General features: G+C 44.6%; 1 protein-coding gene across 3 annotated transcripts in view; it reads left to right on the top strand.

Moving 5' to 3' along the window:
* Positions 1-431: 431 nt before the first annotated feature.
* LOC111156568 (glycogen phosphorylase B) overlaps positions 432-19,470 on the top strand; it is a 55,425-nt gene continuing 36,386 nt past the window's right edge. For 2 of the 3 annotated variants that reach the window (XM_022517550.1, XM_022517549.1), the window contains exon 1: positions 432-783. In XM_022517550.1, the coding sequence (XP_022373258.1) occupies positions 541-783 (243 nt within the window). In that variant the 5' untranslated portion in view covers positions 432-540. Of the gene's footprint in view, positions 784-13,283; positions 13,386-19,470 lie in introns of all 3 variants that reach the window. The other variant, XM_022517548.1, reaches the window with a different exon arrangement.

Raw genomic sequence — 19,470 nt, 5'->3', positions numbered from 1 at the left:
CAGCTGGGGCAGCGCGGAACCCTGGCCGGGCGAGGGACGCCGGCCCCCAAATCCCGAAAGCCGCGAAAAACAGAGTATTCCATCCCCACGTGGCACTGGGGGCAGGCAGGGCGGGATCGACGCTCTTTCCGAGTCCTCCGGCTCCTCCAGTCTCCCCGCCTCCGGCCGGGCTTGGACATCTTGGGTCAGACCCGGCTCTTGGTTGACGTGGGTAAATCACTTCACCTTCCCCATCTGTGAAACAGCACGCCCCTGCCACCGTCAGAGGTCTAAAGCCTGGACCCGGGACCCTGCGATGCCTCTCTGGAGGCCCCGCCCCTTGAACCGCCCCCCGTCTCCTGAGGCCCCGCCTCACTAGCGTCCCGCCCCTATGTAGCCCCGCCCCTCCTCGCCTCTCGGCCCCGCCCCGGCACACCGCGCAGGCGCGGCCCATGCCAGCCGCCTAGCCGCAGTGCCCGGCTCCAGAGCCGCTGCAGCATCCTCGGTGTCTGCGTGTTCTCCCTGCTCTGCATCTCGTCTACCTCCTCCTTGGCCGGCGCGATGGCGAAGCCGCTGACGGACAGCGAGAAGCGGAAGCAGATCAGTGTGCGAGGCATCGCGGGGCTGGGCGACGTGGCCGAGGTGCGAAAGAGCTTCAATCGGCACCTGCACTTCACGCTGGTCAAGGACCGCAACGTGGCCACGCCGCGCGACTACTTCTTCGCGCTGGCGCACACGGTGCGGGACCACCTGGTGGGCCGCTGGATCCGCACGCAGCAGCACTACTACGAGCGCGACCCCAAGGTGAGGCCAGGGTCGCCTGTCCGGGGTCACTCCGCCCGTCTTGCCGCGGCCGCTGCCCCACCCCGGGAAAGGGCAGCCCTTCTGCCGGCTCTCGCAAGCCGGGGGCCCCCTGTGACGAGAGAGCAGAGTGACGCGCCTCTCCCTGAAAGACGCACGTAGGGCCCGTGCTTCCGGGGTGTCTTTAAGTTGAGCACGGCCACCCCCCTCCGTCTCCGCAGGCCGTCGGTGGTCCACGCACCGGGCTGTCTGCTCGGAGAATAGCCTCCGCGGGGGCATGTCTCTCCCACCGCTTTTCCCCGGTCAGCCAGCTTTGCACAGGCCTGGTCCGGGACTTCCCGCACTGCCACCCCGGGCGCAGAGCGGATTCGGGGGGTCAGGAGGTCGTCTATGTAGGCAGATAAGGGTGTTGTCTACCCTGGGGTCCCCCGGGTACCTGGCCTCGGCATCCTCTGCTTGGGCCCGAGCCCACAGACCCTTAGCACGAAGAGCTCGGTCTTGCAGGGGTCCGCTGCTCCCCGCGACTGCGGAGCCCGAGAGTCCTGGCGGAATTTTCCAGTCTGTTTCTAGCCGGGAGCTTCCGCGACGGCTGCCCAGTCCGTGCTTCCTCCTCCGCTGTCCCCGCCCCCCACCTTTTGTTTTTCTGCAGCAGAGTGTGAGAGAAGAGAATACTGGAGCCAGGCCTGGGCAATTTTGTGTCAGAGGTGGGTGAGCTCAGTCGTCTGCGGGGAATTGTGGGGCTTTTTTTGGCTAGGCGGTGACCGGAGGAAAATCGTTGAGGACGCCTGCTAGAGCAGCAGGGGGTAAGGAGCTCAGAGAAGGAGCCCTCCAAGAAAGCTCTGTCGTTAGGGGTTTCTGCACCTTCCTTGAAGAACGTTGTTGGGTTAAAGTTCACGGAGATTAAGTAATTAATCGCGGAGATTAATTAATTGTTACTTCTTGTATTTTGCAGAAATTTATGCTTATGGTAGAAAAAGATGAAATATACCAAAGAAAAGTCACTGATGTGACTCCATTACTCTTAACCATATTAAAATAAAGGTGTATGGACTTTCAGATCCCTTTCTATTAAATATACATACATTTTTAAAAGTATATTGCATATACAGTTTTGTGGTTTTTCTGTTGACATTTGTAGCTTTTTCAATAGCTTTCCAAGTTAGTAAATATGCTTCTTGAATACCATTGGTAGTTTGATGGGCCTATCATAGTCTTGGTCACCCATCTGCTACCAGTTTGGGGTTTTTCTTCTTGCTCTTGACTGTAGAGAATATTGTCCTTTCTATGATTCTGAGGTAGAGCGACTGATGAGGAAAGGACACACTTGCAGGCCTGAAGCCAGTTTGCAAATACCCGATTTGCAGTATACACATAGGCAGTGCGTAGCTTTGTTGATAGTATTTTAGAGTATTTTCATGAGGAATTAAGAAATGTTTAATAAGTGGTAAGACTGAGATTGACTGCTTTTCCAAACTTACTCTGGGGCACTCTTTTTTTCTAAAATAGAGATGGTAAGAAGGACAGATTTGTTAGAATACCAAATGGGCTGCTTCACATTTAGCATGCAAGACAGCATAGAAAGAAGTGGCACCAAATGGGCAAAGTGGGTTTTTACAACAGGGCTTAGGATGACTTTGCCAGGGACACTAGCCAAGAGGCAATGGCTGCCCCAGAACTCCCTGAGGATGTCAGAGCTCTGGTTTGCAACATCATTTTTGCTTTCAGTGTAGCAGTTGACAGGGGTACAGCTTTGCTTGCACATTCAAGGACATTTCCCTGGACCTGGGCCAGGACACACCCCAAAACCTTGCGTTCCGTTAAAGTGTTTATGTATAATTAGATCCTGAAAAGGACAGTGAGGCTCAGGGATTACGGAAATGACCTTTAATGAACAGAATTAATTCCTCTAACAAAACGGCTTTCCCAGTCCTCCTGCCTCTGTGAGAGGTCTGAGTTTTGATTGCCGTGGTGGATACAGATGGAAAGTTTTGTCTTTTAAAGAAACCACACAGCCCCTAAGTGGAAGGTTGTTTGTCTGTTCTGGATAGCAAGGCCATTTAAAACGGAAAATTGGAAGTTAAGTGCTTCCGTCTGGCTAATTCACGTTGAAAAACAAGCTCCTCCTCTCCTTTTTCTGCAGAAGTTACATGTTTGCTTCTAATGGACCAGATATAAGCTCCACAAAGGTCAGAGCCTGATGGGAGGTAGGCTCTCAGTAAAAATCCTACAGAGCTGCACCCAGCCTGGGAATGACCTCGGGGTCTTGTACCACTGCACTTCTGACTGGGGTAGCCGAATGATCTGTCTTTAGTAATTTAAGTGCTTATACTTAATTTTTTGTCTTCCAGACAGTTATGCAAGTTCTTATGATTATTGGAGGAAAAATTGGAAAACAGATAAGCCGAAAGGGAAACATTAATTTTAATCTCTCTGAACACATAGTAATAACATGGTAAATGCTATAAACATTTTGTGTCCTACATCTTTTTTTCTACACTGGTAGCAACACCTTTTTTATTATACAAAATAGTATAATGCTGTACCTATTATTTTGGAACCCTTTTAGCCTTCTATTTTTGGCAATAGCAGAAACAAATGGAACTTGTGCTCAGAGAAAGATTTTTCAGGCAACTGGCCTGGTGAACCAGGTCAAAAAATCTGGCTAAAATTGAGAGGTGGGCACTTGATGGGAGGCAATACTTCGTTCTGAAGTTGATTCAAAGATTCTCTGAGGTAATGACAAGGTCAGGAGTCTGGGATGAAACTCCAGAGCTGGAACTCCACTCTGAATTCAGGAATAGAAGAGAGCTGGGTTGGGAGGGATGGCTTACATGATCCCAAACTCCTTTTAGTCCTGGCTTCACCATTCCATCTGTGAGACCTTGGACTTGGCTGGATTTCTTAATCTTGCTTGGCCTCAGATTTTTCATCTTTAAAATGGGGGAAGGATTAAATGAGGTAATCCACTTCTGAGGTCCCTGCCATGCTAAAAAGTTGTGGGGCTTGTGTTTGCTTATAAAATCTTTCCATTTTATATTGACATTCCATCTCTATCCAAAAAGAACCAGAGAATGCTTAAGCAAGGCATGACATAAAGGTTCAAAGTAATAGAAGACCTCAAAGAGAAGGTTGGGGCCAGAGAGTAACAGTAGGGAAACAGGTTGCGTTCAAAGTACAGATACAAGTTCTGGCAACCAAAGCAGATGGCAGTTCATGTCCACTTACAGGAGTCATGGGATCTCTGTGATAATTGCTAGAGTAAGCAAGTGTGAGATATCTTCTGTGGGATTTTAAAGTAGGTAGTGTAGAATGCGGACAGCTGGCCTACTGTATCCCCGCAGTGGGTGGAAGAGCCTGTTCACTAATGGCTCTTTCCCATAATTATGCTCACAGCATAGCCGTGATAGTAGATTAAGTAAAGACTGCTCCACCATGGGCCCAGACTGCAGTCTTAAATATTTCTAATAGGATAACCATAATGAATATGATTACTCTTATGGTTTGGCTGGACGCAGGAGTTAAAGGAATATGATCTAGAGCAGTGTTTCTGCATTCTTGGCTGCCCACCGCCTCCACTTACAAGATTTCCTTTTATTGATGGGACCAGCCACTGGGGTCTTTTTAACACACCCAGTTTTGATATGTTTCCACTTGTCTTGTGAAGTTGACCTTGTATCCCATGGGCAAGCTTCCCTGACACCAGATAGCTCAGTTATTTTCTCTCAAGCTAGAAGCTTGAGGATAGGCAGATGTTTTGTGTTGCTGATTAACCTGACAGCTCGCCAAGTGGAAGATAGGGTTAAGCGTCATTTTATGAGATTAAGAAGCCTCTCAGAGTATGTGCTATGATTTTTCAAAGAAGACAGTCTGGCTCTGCTCTTAAGAGCTGTGATGGCTTATTTACTGTGTCACCTTTTCTGGGCCCCAGTGTCCAGAAATTTGATCCAATACTATTCTGGATGTTTCTGTGAAGGTGTTTTTTAGATGAGTTTAATATTAAAATCAGTGGACGCTTGAGTCATGCAGATTACCCTCTGTTGTGTAGGGTGGGCCTCATCTGATCAGTTGAAGACCTTAATAGAACAAAGACTGATAGCACCACCCCTGACCCCCACCCCCCAGGCTCACCCTCCCTAACAGGAGGAGATTCTGCCAGCAGATTGCATTTGGACTGCAAACACCATCCTCCCTCCCTCATCTGATTTTAGCCTCAGACCTTCACAACTGTGTGAGCCAATTCCTTAAAATAAATCTATATATATATTTTTCCTGTTGATTCTGTGTCTCTGGAGAGCTCTAATACCCAGATGCAATGGATGGCTGCAAGGACCCTTTTGTATTTTTATGAAATACCATCACTGACCTTGCTTCTGAATCCCAGCCCTTTTTAAATGACTTTTTAAATAATTCTATTTTAGATGACATCAGACTTAAAAGTTGCAGAAATAATAAATAAATTCTCTTTTTCATGCAAATTCACAAACATTAAACATTTTAACACATTTCTTGTGTCCCTTTCTTTACATATTAATACATTTTTTTCTCTGAGCCATTTGAAAGTAAGTTGCAGACTTGCTGCTCCTTTACCCTTAAAAATGTAAGTGTGTGCTTCCAAAAATCGGGGAGACTCTGTTAGACAAACCCCATGAAAGAGTAAACCCAGGACATTCGTAGAGACATGGTGCTGCCACTTACAGATCTCCTATAAATACAAATAAGACAATTGGGAGAACTTTATGTCTTTTCAGATTGTACATAATTTTTCATCAAACAAATCAAAGCTTTAAGCTATTTAGAAATCTGTACATTCTGAGATATGAAGCAGATCAGCAACAGATAATTACTGGCTTTTTTTTCCTACCTTCTACGGGATGGGGTTCTTAGGACACAGTAAAGGGAAGAGAAATAAACACAAATTTAGCAAGGTAGTCAGACTACAGAAAAGTTTTGTCAGCTCTATCTTGGATGGGATCTTCTGGTGTAGGAATTACATGTGATTTCAGCTCTAGTTGAGTGTCTTCTCAGCCTGGAAACAGCACTTAAGATGAAAGGTGGAGGTAGCTCGGTTAAAATGCTGACTAGAAAAAAAATTTTTTTAATTAAAAAAAAATGCTGACTAGGACCACACAGGTTATAAACCTACTTCGACATAGTCCAGATCACTTCACATTAATTGATTAGGCTCTGGCTTCTCTGGCTGTGGGAGGGAGACTTGCATGATTGGTACTGGAATGGGAGTGAGTAGATATTTTGTAGAGCTTAACAGCATGGAAGGCAGAAGGCAGGGGATTGTAAAAATGTCACGGAGCACACAGGAAATCTGTTCCCTGCAGAGCTGAGTGATCTTTGTGATCCCTGTAAGTTCTCAAATTCTATTATTATATTTTACATTTTCCAAATTGAGCAAACAGCCCCATGTTCTAGTTCTAGGTACCAGTACCTAAAGTGGAAAAAGAAATTCTTGATCCACACCGGAACAAAAATCTTCCAGTTACAGGAAGCCAAGTTTCCCTGGCACTTAATCCTAAAAGAAAGTGCTTGAGTGTGACTTCATAGATTGGGAGTTTAAGAGCTGAGATAATGTTGGCACCCAGGTGGCTCAGTCGGTCAAGCATCTGCCTTCAGCTCAGGTCTGATCCCAGGTCCTGGGACTGAATCCCACATTGGGCACCCTGCTCTGTGGGGAGTCTGCTTCTCCCTCTGCCCCTCCATGTGCACATGCTTTCTCTCTCAAATAAATAAAATCTTTAAGAAAGAGAGAGATGAGCTAATGTTCAACATCCTTATGGCAGACAGAGTAGTGGTTTCATAAAGGTGTTGTCAGTGTGACTCTCCAAAAAGCCCCTCAGATGCAGAATGTGTGCCGTGACACAGCCAGTGAAGATGAGGATGAGCCTCAGCTGTCGGCAGCAGGAAGAGGCTGGGGCAGTGTGGCCCTGGAGCCACTGGAGAGGCTGGGGAGCCCACCAGAGTTGGCCTCTTGTTGGGCTGGTGGTCTCTGTCCTGCCCAGCTCCCTGACAGAGCTAGCTGCCTGCTGTGGGGTCCACTCTGCCTGATTAGCCACCACGAGAAGGCAGCTGGCGTGTGAACACATAGCACAGACAGAATCTGGTCGAGAAGGGGAGTGCTGCTGCCTTTTCCAGGGCACAGGATGACACGTCTCTGGCCAGAATCTGCTTCTTTTCGGTGAAAACAGTTGCCCAGCCTGTGTTTCGTTGCCCGGAATGTTGGAGAAGTTCTCTGTTCCTTTTCCTGCAGAGCATTCAGAGCCTTCTGCTAAACAAAGACTTTCTTTTCCCTTGGAAAGAGAAAATAAATTGGTGGTCTGTAGAAGTCCAGTTCTGTTAATGAATCTCCATCGTGTAAAGAGAAAATGATGCTCTGCCTCTTGTCATTCAGCTTCAGCTCCACAATTCAAATTCCTTAACTCCTAATATGTCTTCAGGAGATTACTGTGTTGTGTAGGGTTTGTGTTGCTCCTCTTTTCATCTCTTTATGTTAGGGAGCTTCATTTGTTTTTCTGCAGTGCTGCCTGTTGGTTTAGGCTTCGCCTGTAAATGAACACAATTTGGAAAAAAAAAAAAGCTGCCTCTAAGCCACTTTTTTTTAAATATATTTTTTTAAGATTTTATTTATTTATTTGGCAGAGATCACAAGTAGGCAGAGAGGCAGGCAGAGAGAGAGGGGGAAACAGGCTCCCTGCTGAGCCGAGAGCCCGATGTGGGGCTCAGTCTCAGGACCCTGAGACCACGACCTGAGCCAAAGGCAGAGGCTTAACCCACTGAGCCACCCAGGCACTCCTCTAAGCTACTTAATATGTGTTACAGTCATATTGCAAGAAGGGACCATACAGGAAAGGTCAAAAGCCCAGCTCAGCATCTTAGGCGGCAGGCCCCCCTGCTGCTAAAGAGGGGCTAAAGGGGTCCCTGTCTCTCTCAGGCCAAAGCAGGGGAGCATCTGGTTTTTCAGCTGGCTCTCCTTGAGCTGGGTGGCCCTGTCCACAGTTGCACAGATGGTGGCTGGGGAAGCTGGGAGGGTGGGAGGGGTGGAAAGAGGCTGGGCCAGACCTGGGATGAACCTGGGCCTGCAGCAGCAGCAGCAGCAGAGTTTGGTCATGCTGAGGAGCTGGGCCTTCAGGTGAATCGACTACGCTTTTTCTTATGCCAAGCCTGTGCCCTCAGGTGGTTTTGTCCAAAATTGCCACCCTGCTAATTAGGTTCTTTTACTCTCCCTGAAAATCTGGCCTGGCAAGGGGACCAATATAGCCTGAGTTCAAAGCTTGGTTGTACCCCAAGGTACACATGGTGTTTCTCAGGGAGGTGAAGGGATCCAGGCCACACAGCTGGCCAGGCTAGGTGCCGAGATTGGGCCCCAGTGTGCGTGATTCCAAAGTGTGCTCAACTCCTCGGGCCGCACCGCTGGCAAGCCTTCTTCAGTTTGCCTTTACTCTGAAACATCTTAAGGAAATGGGGAAAACAATTTCAACACATTTGAGGAAACTATAAAAGTTCCTTGAACAAATTACACAGCAACAACAGAAAACTTGCCACAGGCCAGAGTGCAGTGCTCCAGCTGGGCAGATAAGCCATGCCTGACTTAGAGCCCACTGTCTCCAGTCTTCTCTGAGTGACCAGGGGATCCCCAGGGTCACTGCTTCTACTCTCCTCTTATTCACAGGGGAGGCTCCCTGGAACTGTCTGTAGAATTAAATAAACCACTGAGCCCTTGACATTGTGCTTAACTTGGGAGAAAAAAGAAAGACCGGAAGATTTTAAAACTAGACCCAACATTTCATCCCTTATAAAAAGATAGTCAAGCTGTTTTCCTAGTGCTAGTTAAAAGTTAGAGACTTTAGGGGCACCTAGGTGGCTCAGTGGGTTAAAGCCTCTGCCTTCGGCTCAGGTCATGATCTCAGGATCCTGGGATCCAGCCCCGCATCGGGCTCTCTGCTTAGCAAGGAGCCTGCTTCCCTTCCTCTCTCTCTCTGCCTGCCTCTCTGCCTACTTGTGATCTCTGTCTGTCAAATAAATAAATAAAATCTTAAAAAAAAAAAAAGTTAAGGGACTTTAGCAGAGATGGAACTACAACTCAAAAGTACATATTTCTATGGGGCACCTGGGTGGCTCAGCCAGTTAAGCATCTGGCACTTGATTTTGGCTCAGGTCATGATCTCAGGGTCATGAGATCCAGCCCCCTATGGGACTCTGCACTGGGTGTGGAGCCTGCTTGAGGTTATCTCTCTCCCTCACCCTCTCCCCCTGCCCCCATTGTGCATTGTGTGAGCACATGCTCTCCCTATAAATAAATAAATAAAATAAAAACACACATTCTAGTTAAAGGCAACATAAAAACATCTTGATTAATATTCCTGAGCTGCCAACTTGTTATAAAGCCTCTTGGGGAGAATCTCAAAAGTAGTTACATGGGGGAGAAGCAAGCCTTCGTGTGTACATAGGAAAAGGGCACAACTGTTCTTGAAACCTTCACTCACACTCTTCTCAGACAGCTGGGTTTTGTTGGGCTCCATGTGTTCTCACGGTGGCTGAGCCCCTTCTGGAGGGAGGGGCTGCACAACGCTATGGAAACCCTGTATGATAATAACTCAGTTCAAGTGCAGAGTAAATAGCGTCTGGGAAGAAGCAATGGACCATGAGCAGTGGTGACAGCAGCTGTCCTCAGCATGGCTGTGGATTCACTCACTGTGCTGCCAAGTTTGTGATGAGAAAAGTCTCAGGAAAGTGAGAAAAGGCTGTTAGAGACGGAACTTGGCATGATTTTTTTGAACGTATGGGTTCTCTGAATTTGTGGATTTAGCTGGGTATGGAAAGTTTTCTTCAATTATATCAAAAAAGTTTTTAGTATTTTATTCAGGCGCTGTCTTTAGGGACACTAATCACACAGATGTTAGGTATTCTTTGTATTCCGTATGGATATTTTCCTCTCCAATCTTTTTCATGCTGTCCCCCATTTTGTTCACTTTTCCAGCCAGGTTTTTGTTTCTAGCTTTGCCCCTCTTTTGCATTTAGCAGTATCTCCATTTCTGTGGTGGTTTTATCTCTTATTTATTTTTCTTTCTGTGTGTGGTGCTGTCCTTTTGTTACCTTATCAGTGTTTCTTGATATCTGGGATTAGTCTGTATTAACAAATTGTATTTGTCCCTTGATAAATGCTGGGTGTTGTTTGCCCTTCTTATTTCCTGTTCTGTTTTCCTGTTTTAATTTTTTTTTTTAGTTGTATTATTATTTTTTTCCCATGCAGCTCAAAGGGGCAAGTTTTCCTGTTTTAAATTTCAGGATGTAGATCCTGAGTTCCATCTCCCTGAGTGGAGGGAATTCTTCCTGAACTAGCTTCTTGCAACTAGATAATGGGGCAGGGAACTGGAGGATGTGTGCAGCCTTGGAGCAAACAGCCCTTTCTTGGTCCCCAGATTTATGAGTGTGTACATGTGTTTGTGTGTGTCCATATGTGTGAGTAGACATATGCGAGTGAGTGAATTGCATACAGGTTTGAGTGTGCACATCTGTAAGTGCATGCACGTGTGCCCACATGTGACTGTGTACATGAGTGCATTCATCTGTGGGTGTGTGTGAGTGCACAGGTTTGGGAGCGTAAAGTGCTTTATCCATTCCTCCGCTTCAGAAAAGCAGAAGCCAGCTGCAGACAATCACCCTTGTCCTCCCCTTGCAGCTCGGTGGTAAAGAGGTATGAGGGCCAGTTTCCTAATTTAGTTCACCCTGTTCTGACTTCCCATCAGTGTGTTTTAGGGAAAAATGGGCGGAAACATTTTTATTCTATCATCTTTACATTGGAAGTATTCTACTTAATGTACATTTATTTTACTATAATCTGTCAAAATTTTATACATCGTTTGTACTATTTTATATATATATATATATTTTAAAGATTTATTTATTAGAGCATGTGCGTGTTCATGGGAGGGGGGGCAAGGGAGAGAATCCTTAAGCAGACTCTCCATTGAATGCAGAGCCCAACACAGGGCTTGATCCCAGGACCCAGAGATCATGACCTGAGCTGAAATCAAGAGTTGGACACTTAACTGACTGAGCTACCCAAGTGCCCCTAATATTTTATACTTTTTGGTAAAAGCTTCGAGATAAAATTCAGATACCATGCAGTTCACCCTTTAAAGTAACAATTCAGTTTCAATATAGTCTCAGAGTTGGGCCATCACCACCAGTCAATTTTAAGACATTTTCATTACCCCAGAAAGAAACTCGACAGCTTTTAGCTATCACCCACCCCAGACTCCCTACCTCCTCCTAGTTAGGCAACTTCTAATCTACTTTCTCTTTCTATAGGTTTATCTGTATTTTATAAAGGGAATCATAATATGTGGTCCTTTGTGACTGGCTTTTTTCATCTAGTGTAATATTTTCTAGGTTCCTTCTTGTTGTAGCGTGACTCTCTCTCTCTCTCTTTTTTTTTTTTAAAGGATTTTATTTATTTGACAGAGCAAGAGAGCTAGCATAGGCAAGGAAAGCGGCAGGCAGAGGGAGAGGGAGAAGCAGGCTTCCCATGGAGCAGGGAGCCCTACTCAGGGCTCCATCCCTGGACCCTGGGTTCATGACCTGAGCTGAAGGCAGACACTTAAACAACTGAGCCACCCAAGTGCCCTGTACTCGATTCCTTTTTATGGCTGAATAATATTCTATGATACAAATATACCACATTTTATTTACCCATTCACCAATTGATGGACATTTGAGTGGCTTGCATCCTCTATTACATACAAGTTTTTGAGTGGACATAGATTTTCATTTCTTTTAGGTACCTGCTTCAGCATAGAGCTGTTGGACACATGGTACCTACTTTTAACTTTTTGAAGACCTTCCAGACTGTTTGCAAAGCAGCTGCACCATTTTAGAACTCACCTTCCATACCCCACATATGAGGACTCTGATTTTTTCAAACTCTAGCTAACATTTGTTATTATCTGATAACTTTTTGATTACAGCTGTCCTGTAGAGGATGTGAATTGATGTCTCATTGTGGTTTTCATTTGCATTTCCCTGATGATTGTGATGTTGGGCATCTTTTCATGTGCTCGTTGGCACTGGGTATTTTCTTTACAGAAACATCTGTTCAGATCCTTTGCTCAAAAAACCATTGGGTTGTCTTTTTATTATTAAGTTGTATATATTCTAGATATAAATCTCTTGTCAGTTATATGATTTGCAGATATTTTCTCCCATTCTGTTTCTTCCTATCCTTTTTACTTTCTTCATGTTATCAGAAGTTTTTAATTTTGATGAAGTCTAATTTTTCTGTTTTTTCTTACTTGTGCTTTCAATGTCATACAAAAGAAACCATTGCCTGTTCCAAGGTCATGAAGATTTATTTCTGTGTTTTCTTCTCCAAGTTGTATAAATCTTTGATCTGCTTTGAATTAATGTTCATATATGGTGTGAGGTAGGGGTCTAACTTTGTTCTTTTGTATGTGGATATTCAGTTGCCCAGAACCATTTGTTAAAGAGATTATTCCTCTGACTGAATTATCAGGGCATGATTGTTGAAAATCAGTTAACCATAAATGTGAGGGTTGATTTCTGGCCTCTATTCCATTGCCCTGTGTGTCCATGCTTATGCCAGTACCACACAGTCTTGTTGACTATAGTTTTGTAATAAGGTTTGAGATTAGGAAGTATAAGTCCTCTAATTTTGTCCTGCCTTTTCAAGATTGTTTTGACTATTCCAGATCCCTTGCATTTCCATTGATCTACCTAATCCACCTCATGAATTAGTTTATCAATATGCAAGGAAGCCAGCTAGAATTTTGACAGGGATTATGTTGAATCTGTAGATCCATTTCAGAAGTATTGCCATCTTATCAATGTTAAGCCTTCCAATCCATTGACATGGGATGTCTCCATTTTCCTAATTCCCCTGCCTGGTATTTTGCATATCTGAGTGTATGTATCTCAGACTGTTGCATATCCCAGTTCCCCAGAGTCAGGCAGCAGGCACAATCCAGACGTGTACCCAGTGAAAAGGGATGTGTCCATCCATCCATCCTGTTGTGTTGACTGGGTGTACTTATCGTGGGTGTCAGAAGTTGTTAATACTTGGAAGTATTCCCCTGTCACAGGGTTGTTTTCTCCTATGTTAGAGAGGTGAGGAGGTCATTTACTCAAGGGCACGTGGTGGGGAAGAAGCCAAGGTAAGTTCAGACCTGGCTTTGTCCATTCTGGGAGCCTTGTTCCCCAGTGCTGCCCTGCCCTCCCTCCTGCCATCTGGGGGAGGCCAGCTTACATCCAGCAGGGCAGTGAGCAGAGGCTCTGTAGTCAAAGGGTCCTGAGTGCTGCCCTTGGAAAGCTGAGGTTGGCCAAGGCTTTGCACAGGGAGTGAGCCCATCTGGGGGCTATGTGGGTAGCCCAAATGAAAGACCTAAGTAGGTACTCTTACGAATTTGCTCATCACCCTAATCTTCATCATGTGTGGGGTTGGAATGTAAAATCTGAGATGCTTTCTTTTGCCTCCTCAGCGCATCTATTACCTTTCCTTGGAATTCTACATGGGCCGCACACTGCAAAACACAATGGTGAATCTGGGCCTTCAGAATGCTTGTGATGAAGCCATTTATCAGGTACGGGACCCTAGGGCCCAGCTGCTGGGTAGCCTCTCATGGCACACTAACTCTTTTTTTTTTTTTTAAAAAGATTCCATCCATTTATTTGAGAGACAGAGATCACAAGTAGGCAGAGAGGCAGGCAGAGAGAGAGGAGGAAGCAGGCTCCCCACAGAGCAGAGAGCCTGACACAGGGCTCGATCCCAGGACCCTGGGATCATGACCTGAGCCGAAGGCAGAGGCTTTAACCCACTGAGCCACCCAGGTGCCCCAGCACACTAACTCTTAATCCAGGCCTCGCAGAGGTAAGCACTGACGTTGACATTTTCTCCATCTGGGGCTAGGAGTGACTTATGGCATAGTCTCTCCTACACGGGGCAGAATTGGTTTGTGGGTGGCACTCCTCAAGGGGCAAACATAAGGATTGGAGGGGAAGCTAGTGCATGAGCCTGTGAGCACAAGGATGCACAGTGATGCTAAGGTTTCAAGGCTTCTAAAAGCCATTGTACTCCTCATTCCCACCCCAGGGGCAGATTTACCGCAGGGCAGAAGTGGGTGGTTCTGTCCCATTTTTTGTCACTTTACTGAACTAGTAACCCACCTCCGGTCCCCTCTCCCACCCCAGGCAACCTGTTGTGTTCATCTTGCCCTCTAGATATAAAATTGCCCTTTCTACCCAGTCAGAATAAAAACTGCCTTTGCTTAAGTGTTCGTCATTAACAATTGTAGACTTGGATGCTGATTCCATTCACAGTTCATCTGTGGCTTTAGAGCAGAACTGAAATCCAGAACGTCTGTTTTCTGTCTCCGTACGTACCCCCCTTCCCTGGACACCACCTTCCTCCTGCACTGGACACTCAATACATAGTTCTTAAGGTATGAACGTGCAGCACTCCCTCCCTCCTGTGTGAACATATCAGGGTCCTCACCAGAGCTTTCCCTCCCCTAGCACCCTTGCTTTTGTTCAGTTTTGGTGTGGGAGGCGCTCTGGAGGCACCACTGGTAGCAGCGTGGTAGGGACCTCACATGGGTCTCAGCAGCCTCACATTTCTGGGGTTCCCGTCTCCCTTTCCACAACTTAGTGGAGAGGAGTCGCTGGGGCAGTTAGTTTCAGTTAGCAAAGTAAAAATTTGGGGAAAAAAAATGTGACTCCCCAAAATGGGAATCAATCCTCAAAATTATACAAAAAGAGACTGAAAGGGAAGACAGTGGTGGAGTAGGAGGACCCTAGGCTCACCTTGTTCCATGAACACCTAAATATCCCAGAAATCAATCTGGAGACTGACAGAACAAGCTCTATAACTAAAGAGAGAAAAGAAGCTACATCAGAGAAGGTCGGAAGTATGGAGACATGAACAGTTTGGGAGAGAAACCAATCACAGCCACGGTGGTTGGGAGGGAGCCATGATTGCAAAGAATGGCAAGAGTCAGGCTAGCACAGAGGGGAGCACGCAGGGAAGACGAATCCCCACAACAACTGATGTGGAAAGTGAGAGGGGCTGAGGCTGAATTTCATGACTTCTTACAACCAGTGGGGCTTACTTAAAGCCTGGAGTTTTAAAGATCAGTGGGCTTGGCTGGGATAGTGGGCGTTCCACTGCTATTAGAGAAAAGGCAGGCAAACAACCGCAGACACACAGCATGGAAACAGCTACCTGAAGAGCACCTGGGACACACAGTGGGGAGGTTATTTGCTTATCTCAGAGCATGTTACAGAGAGGCAGCATTCACAGAGACCCCTCTGAGAACAAAGGAACTGGCAGTCACCATTTCTCTCCCATACCCCTCAGCATATGCACAGGGCTACCTGGGGGAACTGGCACAGTGCCAAAACTCACTAGGTCACTTGCTTATACCAGGTCTCACCCCCCACCCCTGGTGGAATTGCTCCTCCCAGTCATGCTTGTCTCAGTCCCAGAGTGGTGATCCCTTCCACCAGAAGACTGGACCAAACCCCTGCTCACACTGTGTCTCCTGTTGTGGGAGTTTGGGGGGGCTTCGGTTTCAGCAGTGGTGGAGACAGGTATCATTTCACAAGCAGACTAGAGCCCACCTAAGTCAAAACTTGCACATTTGGGCCAGGGACTAAACACTGCCCACAACAAAGAGAGTGACTGCAGATGACTGGCTTGAAGGACAAAGTGGCCAGGACACAACAGAAGTGTGCACAGAGCACACATTGGAGACACTCCCTGAAATTCCAGGTCCTAGGGAACATGGGACACTGCACTACAGAACACTATAGAACCTCATCTTCCTAAGCCATTACCTCAAGAATAGGAGATATAGCTGACTTTCCTAACACACAGAAATGGGTATAGAAACTTAGACAAAATGAGAAGACAGAAATTTATTCTAAATGACAGAACAAGATAAGGCCACAGTCAGACGTCTAAGCAAGACCCATAAAAATAACATGCCTGATAGAGAATTTTACTTGTTTGTTGGTTTATTTATTTATTTATTCCTGATAAAGAATGTAAAGTAATGATCATAAAGATACTTGCTGGACTTGAGAAAAGAGTAGAAGACCTCAGACATTTAACACTGAGATAAATAATATAATAGGCATAACAGGTTCAATACACAAAATGAGAAGCATGCTTGATGGAATGAACAGCAGGCTGGAAGAAGCAGAGGAATGAATTAATGACTTTAAACACAGAATACTGGAAAGTAATCAAGTTTAAGAAAAGAGAGAGAAAAGGATTATGCAAAACAAGAATAGATTTAGGGTAATTAATGACTCCATCAAACATAATATATTATATGGATCCCAGAAGAGAGAGTCCCAGAAGAGAGGTAAAAGGGGGCAGAAAATTTAATTGAGGAAATAATAGCTGAAAACTTCCCTAATCTGGGGAAAGAAACAGATAGCCAGATCTAAGAGGCACAGAGAATTCCCCCAACAGAATTAACAAAAGTAGATCCCCACCAAGACATATAGTATTTAAAATGGTAAAATGTAGTGATAAAGAAAAAAATGTGAAGCAGCAAGACAAAAGAAGACAGTTACACAGAAGGAAAACCCCCTAAGGCCTTTAGCAGACTTTTCAGTAGAAACTTTTCAGACAAGAAGGGAATGGCATGATATATTCAAAGGGCTAAATGGGAAAAATCTTCAGCCGAGAGTACTTTATGCAGCAGAGCTGTCACTCAGAATAGAAGAGATTAAGAGTTTCCCAGACAAACAAAAAAATACAGGAGTTCATGACCACTAAACCAGCCCTGCAAGGAATATTAAGGGGACATTTGAGTGGAAGGGAAAGACCAAAAATGACACTATGAAAGTAGGAAACACAAAGCAGTAAAATGAAAATTTCGGTAAAAAATCAGTCAAGGAACTGACAAAAGGATGTGAAATATAACACCATATACCTAAAACATAGGGAGGAGAGGAGTAAAGAATTGGTCCAAACAGTCATCAACTTAATATAGACATATATGCAGAAAATGTTATATAACAACCTGATAGGGGGAGCCTGGGTGGCTCAGTCAGTTAAGCATCTGCCTCTGGCTCAGGTCCCAATCCTGGGGTCCTGGGATCAAGTCCTGCATTGGGCTCCCTGCTCAGCAAGGAGTCTGCTTCTCCCTCTCCAGCTCCCCCTGCGTATGAACGCTCTCTCTTTGTCAAATAAATAAATAAAATCTAAAAAAAAAAAAACAAAAAAACCCCAAAAAAACCCCAAAACACTAATAGTAACCGCAAATCAAAAACCACTAATAAATATGCAAAGAATAGAGAGAAATCCAAATATATCACTAAGAAAAACAGCAAACCATGAGAGAAAGAAAAGAAAGAAAAACCTGGCTGTCTCAGTGAGAAGAACATGCACCTCTTCACCTCGGGGTTGTGAGTTCGAGCCCCATGTGGGGTGTAGACGTTACTTAAATAAACTTTTAAAAAAAGACATGGGGTATCAGAATGAATAAAAGAAGCAAGATCCATCTATATGCTGTCTACAAGAGACTCATTTTAAACCTAAAGACACCTGCAGATTGAAAGCAAAGGGATGGAGAAATATTTATTAAGCAAATGGATATCAAAAGAAAGCTGGAAATGCAATACTTCTATCAGAAAAAATAGATTTCAAAACAAAGACTGTAACAAGAGAAGGAGAAAGACAAAATACAATAATAAAGGGGACAATCCAACAAGAAGATAAAACCATTGTAAATATTTATGCACCCAACACAGGAGCACCCAAATACATAAACAGTTATAAGAATAATACAATAATAGTAGGGACCATAATAGTAAGGGACCATAACACCCCTCTTACTGATGGATAGATCATCCAAACAAAAATTCAGTGAGGAAACCATGGCTTTTTTTAAAAAAAGATTTTATTTATTTATTGGTGAGAGAGAGCAGAGCAAGAAATAGAGCGCGAGGCGGGAGGGGGGCAGAGGAAGAGGGAGAAGTAGGCTCCCTGCTGAGCTGGGTGCCCAATGTGGGGCTCAATCCCAGGTCCCTGAGATCACAACTTAAGCTGAAGGCAGACGCTTAACTTACTGAGCCACCCAGGCACTCAAAACTGTGGCTTTGAATGACACATTGGACCAGGTAGATTTAACAGATGTATAGAACATTCCATCCTAAAAACAGCAGTTCTTTTCAGGTGCACATGGAACAATTTCCAGAATAGATCACATATTAATTAGGCCACAAAGCAAGTCTCAACAAATTCAGAGGCATTGAAGTCACACCATGCATCTTTTCTGACCATGACACTACCTCAAGAAGCAAGAAAAACCTCAAACAATCTAACCTTGCACATAAAGCAGCGAAAAAAAGAACAAATAAAACCCCAAAGCAGCAGAAGAAAGGAAATAATAAAGATGAGAGCAGAAATAAATGATATAGAAACCATAAAATTTTTAAAAGTAGAGCAGATAAATGAAACTAGCTCATTCTTTAAAAACTTTAACAAAATTGATAAGCCTCTAGCCAGACTCATCAAGAAACAAAGAGAAAGGACTCAAATAAAATTACAAATGAAAGAGGAGAAATAACAACTGACACCACAGAAATACAAATAACTATAAGAGAATATTATGAAAAACTGTATGCCAACAAATTGGACAGCCCAGAAGAAACAGATAAATTCCTGGAAACATATAACCCACCAAAAGTGAAGCAGGAAGAAATAGAAAACTTGATTTCTTTAGAAATCAAATCAGTAATCGGGGTGCCAGGGTGGCTCAGTTGTTAAGCATCTGCCTTTGCCTCATGTCATGATCCCAGGGTCCTGGGATTGAGATCCGCTTTAGGCTCCCTGCTTCATGGGAAGTCTGCTTCTCCCTCTCCCTCCCCCCGCTTGTATTACCTCTCTTGCTGTGTCTCTCTCTGTCCAAAAAAAATTAATTAATTGAAAACCTTTTAAAAAAAAAAAAGGAAATCAAATCTGTAATCAAAAAACTTCCAGCAAGCCTAAGTCCAGGACCAGACAGCTTCTTCACAAGTGAATTCTACCCAACATTTAAAGAAGGCGTAATATTTCTCAAACTATTCCAAAAAATAGAAAAGGAAGGAAAACTTAAAAATTCATTCTGTGAGGCTAACATTACCCTGATTCCAAAACCAGATATGTACATTTTTTTCTTAAAAGTGATACTTCACTCACTTTAAGCTTTTTTATTAATCTTATATTTGAAAGGTTTTCCTGATGATCAAATCTTTAGTGTCTCTAGGTACACAATTGCTGAACCCTTATAGTTGTAAGATGGGGTGCCAGATTTTTTGAGTGGGAACCAAATGATGATGCAGGGCTTAGGTGGACCCCCTCCCCCAGGCTCCTGAATTTGTAATGTAGTGTGAAAAGTGAAACATGCCACTACTCTATTGTACAGAGCTGGAAAGTAGTTCTGGGGAGCAGGTTACACTAAAAACTGGAACTTGAATAGAAGTACCTCCCTCCTGACTGAGCCATCAAGGGTGCATTTAAATATTTTCTTTAATCATAGAAAATTTTAATTATGTACAGAAATGGAGTGACTGCTATGATGAACTACTTCCATATACCCATCACCGGCCTTCACCTATCTTCAAGCCTCACTCATGACCTCTCTTGTTTCCCCTCACACCCCTAATACTCCTAGA

This window comes from Enhydra lutris, unplaced genomic scaffold (genome assembly GCF_002288905.1).
Source record: "Enhydra lutris kenyoni isolate GAN:26980312 unplaced genomic scaffold, ASM228890v2 scaffoldscaffold47, whole genome shotgun sequence".
NCBI lineage: Eukaryota > Metazoa > Chordata > Mammalia > Carnivora > Mustelidae > Enhydra > Enhydra lutris.
The sequence above is the reverse complement of the archived record's forward strand: the minus strand, read 5'-3'. Positions and strand labels throughout refer to the sequence as shown.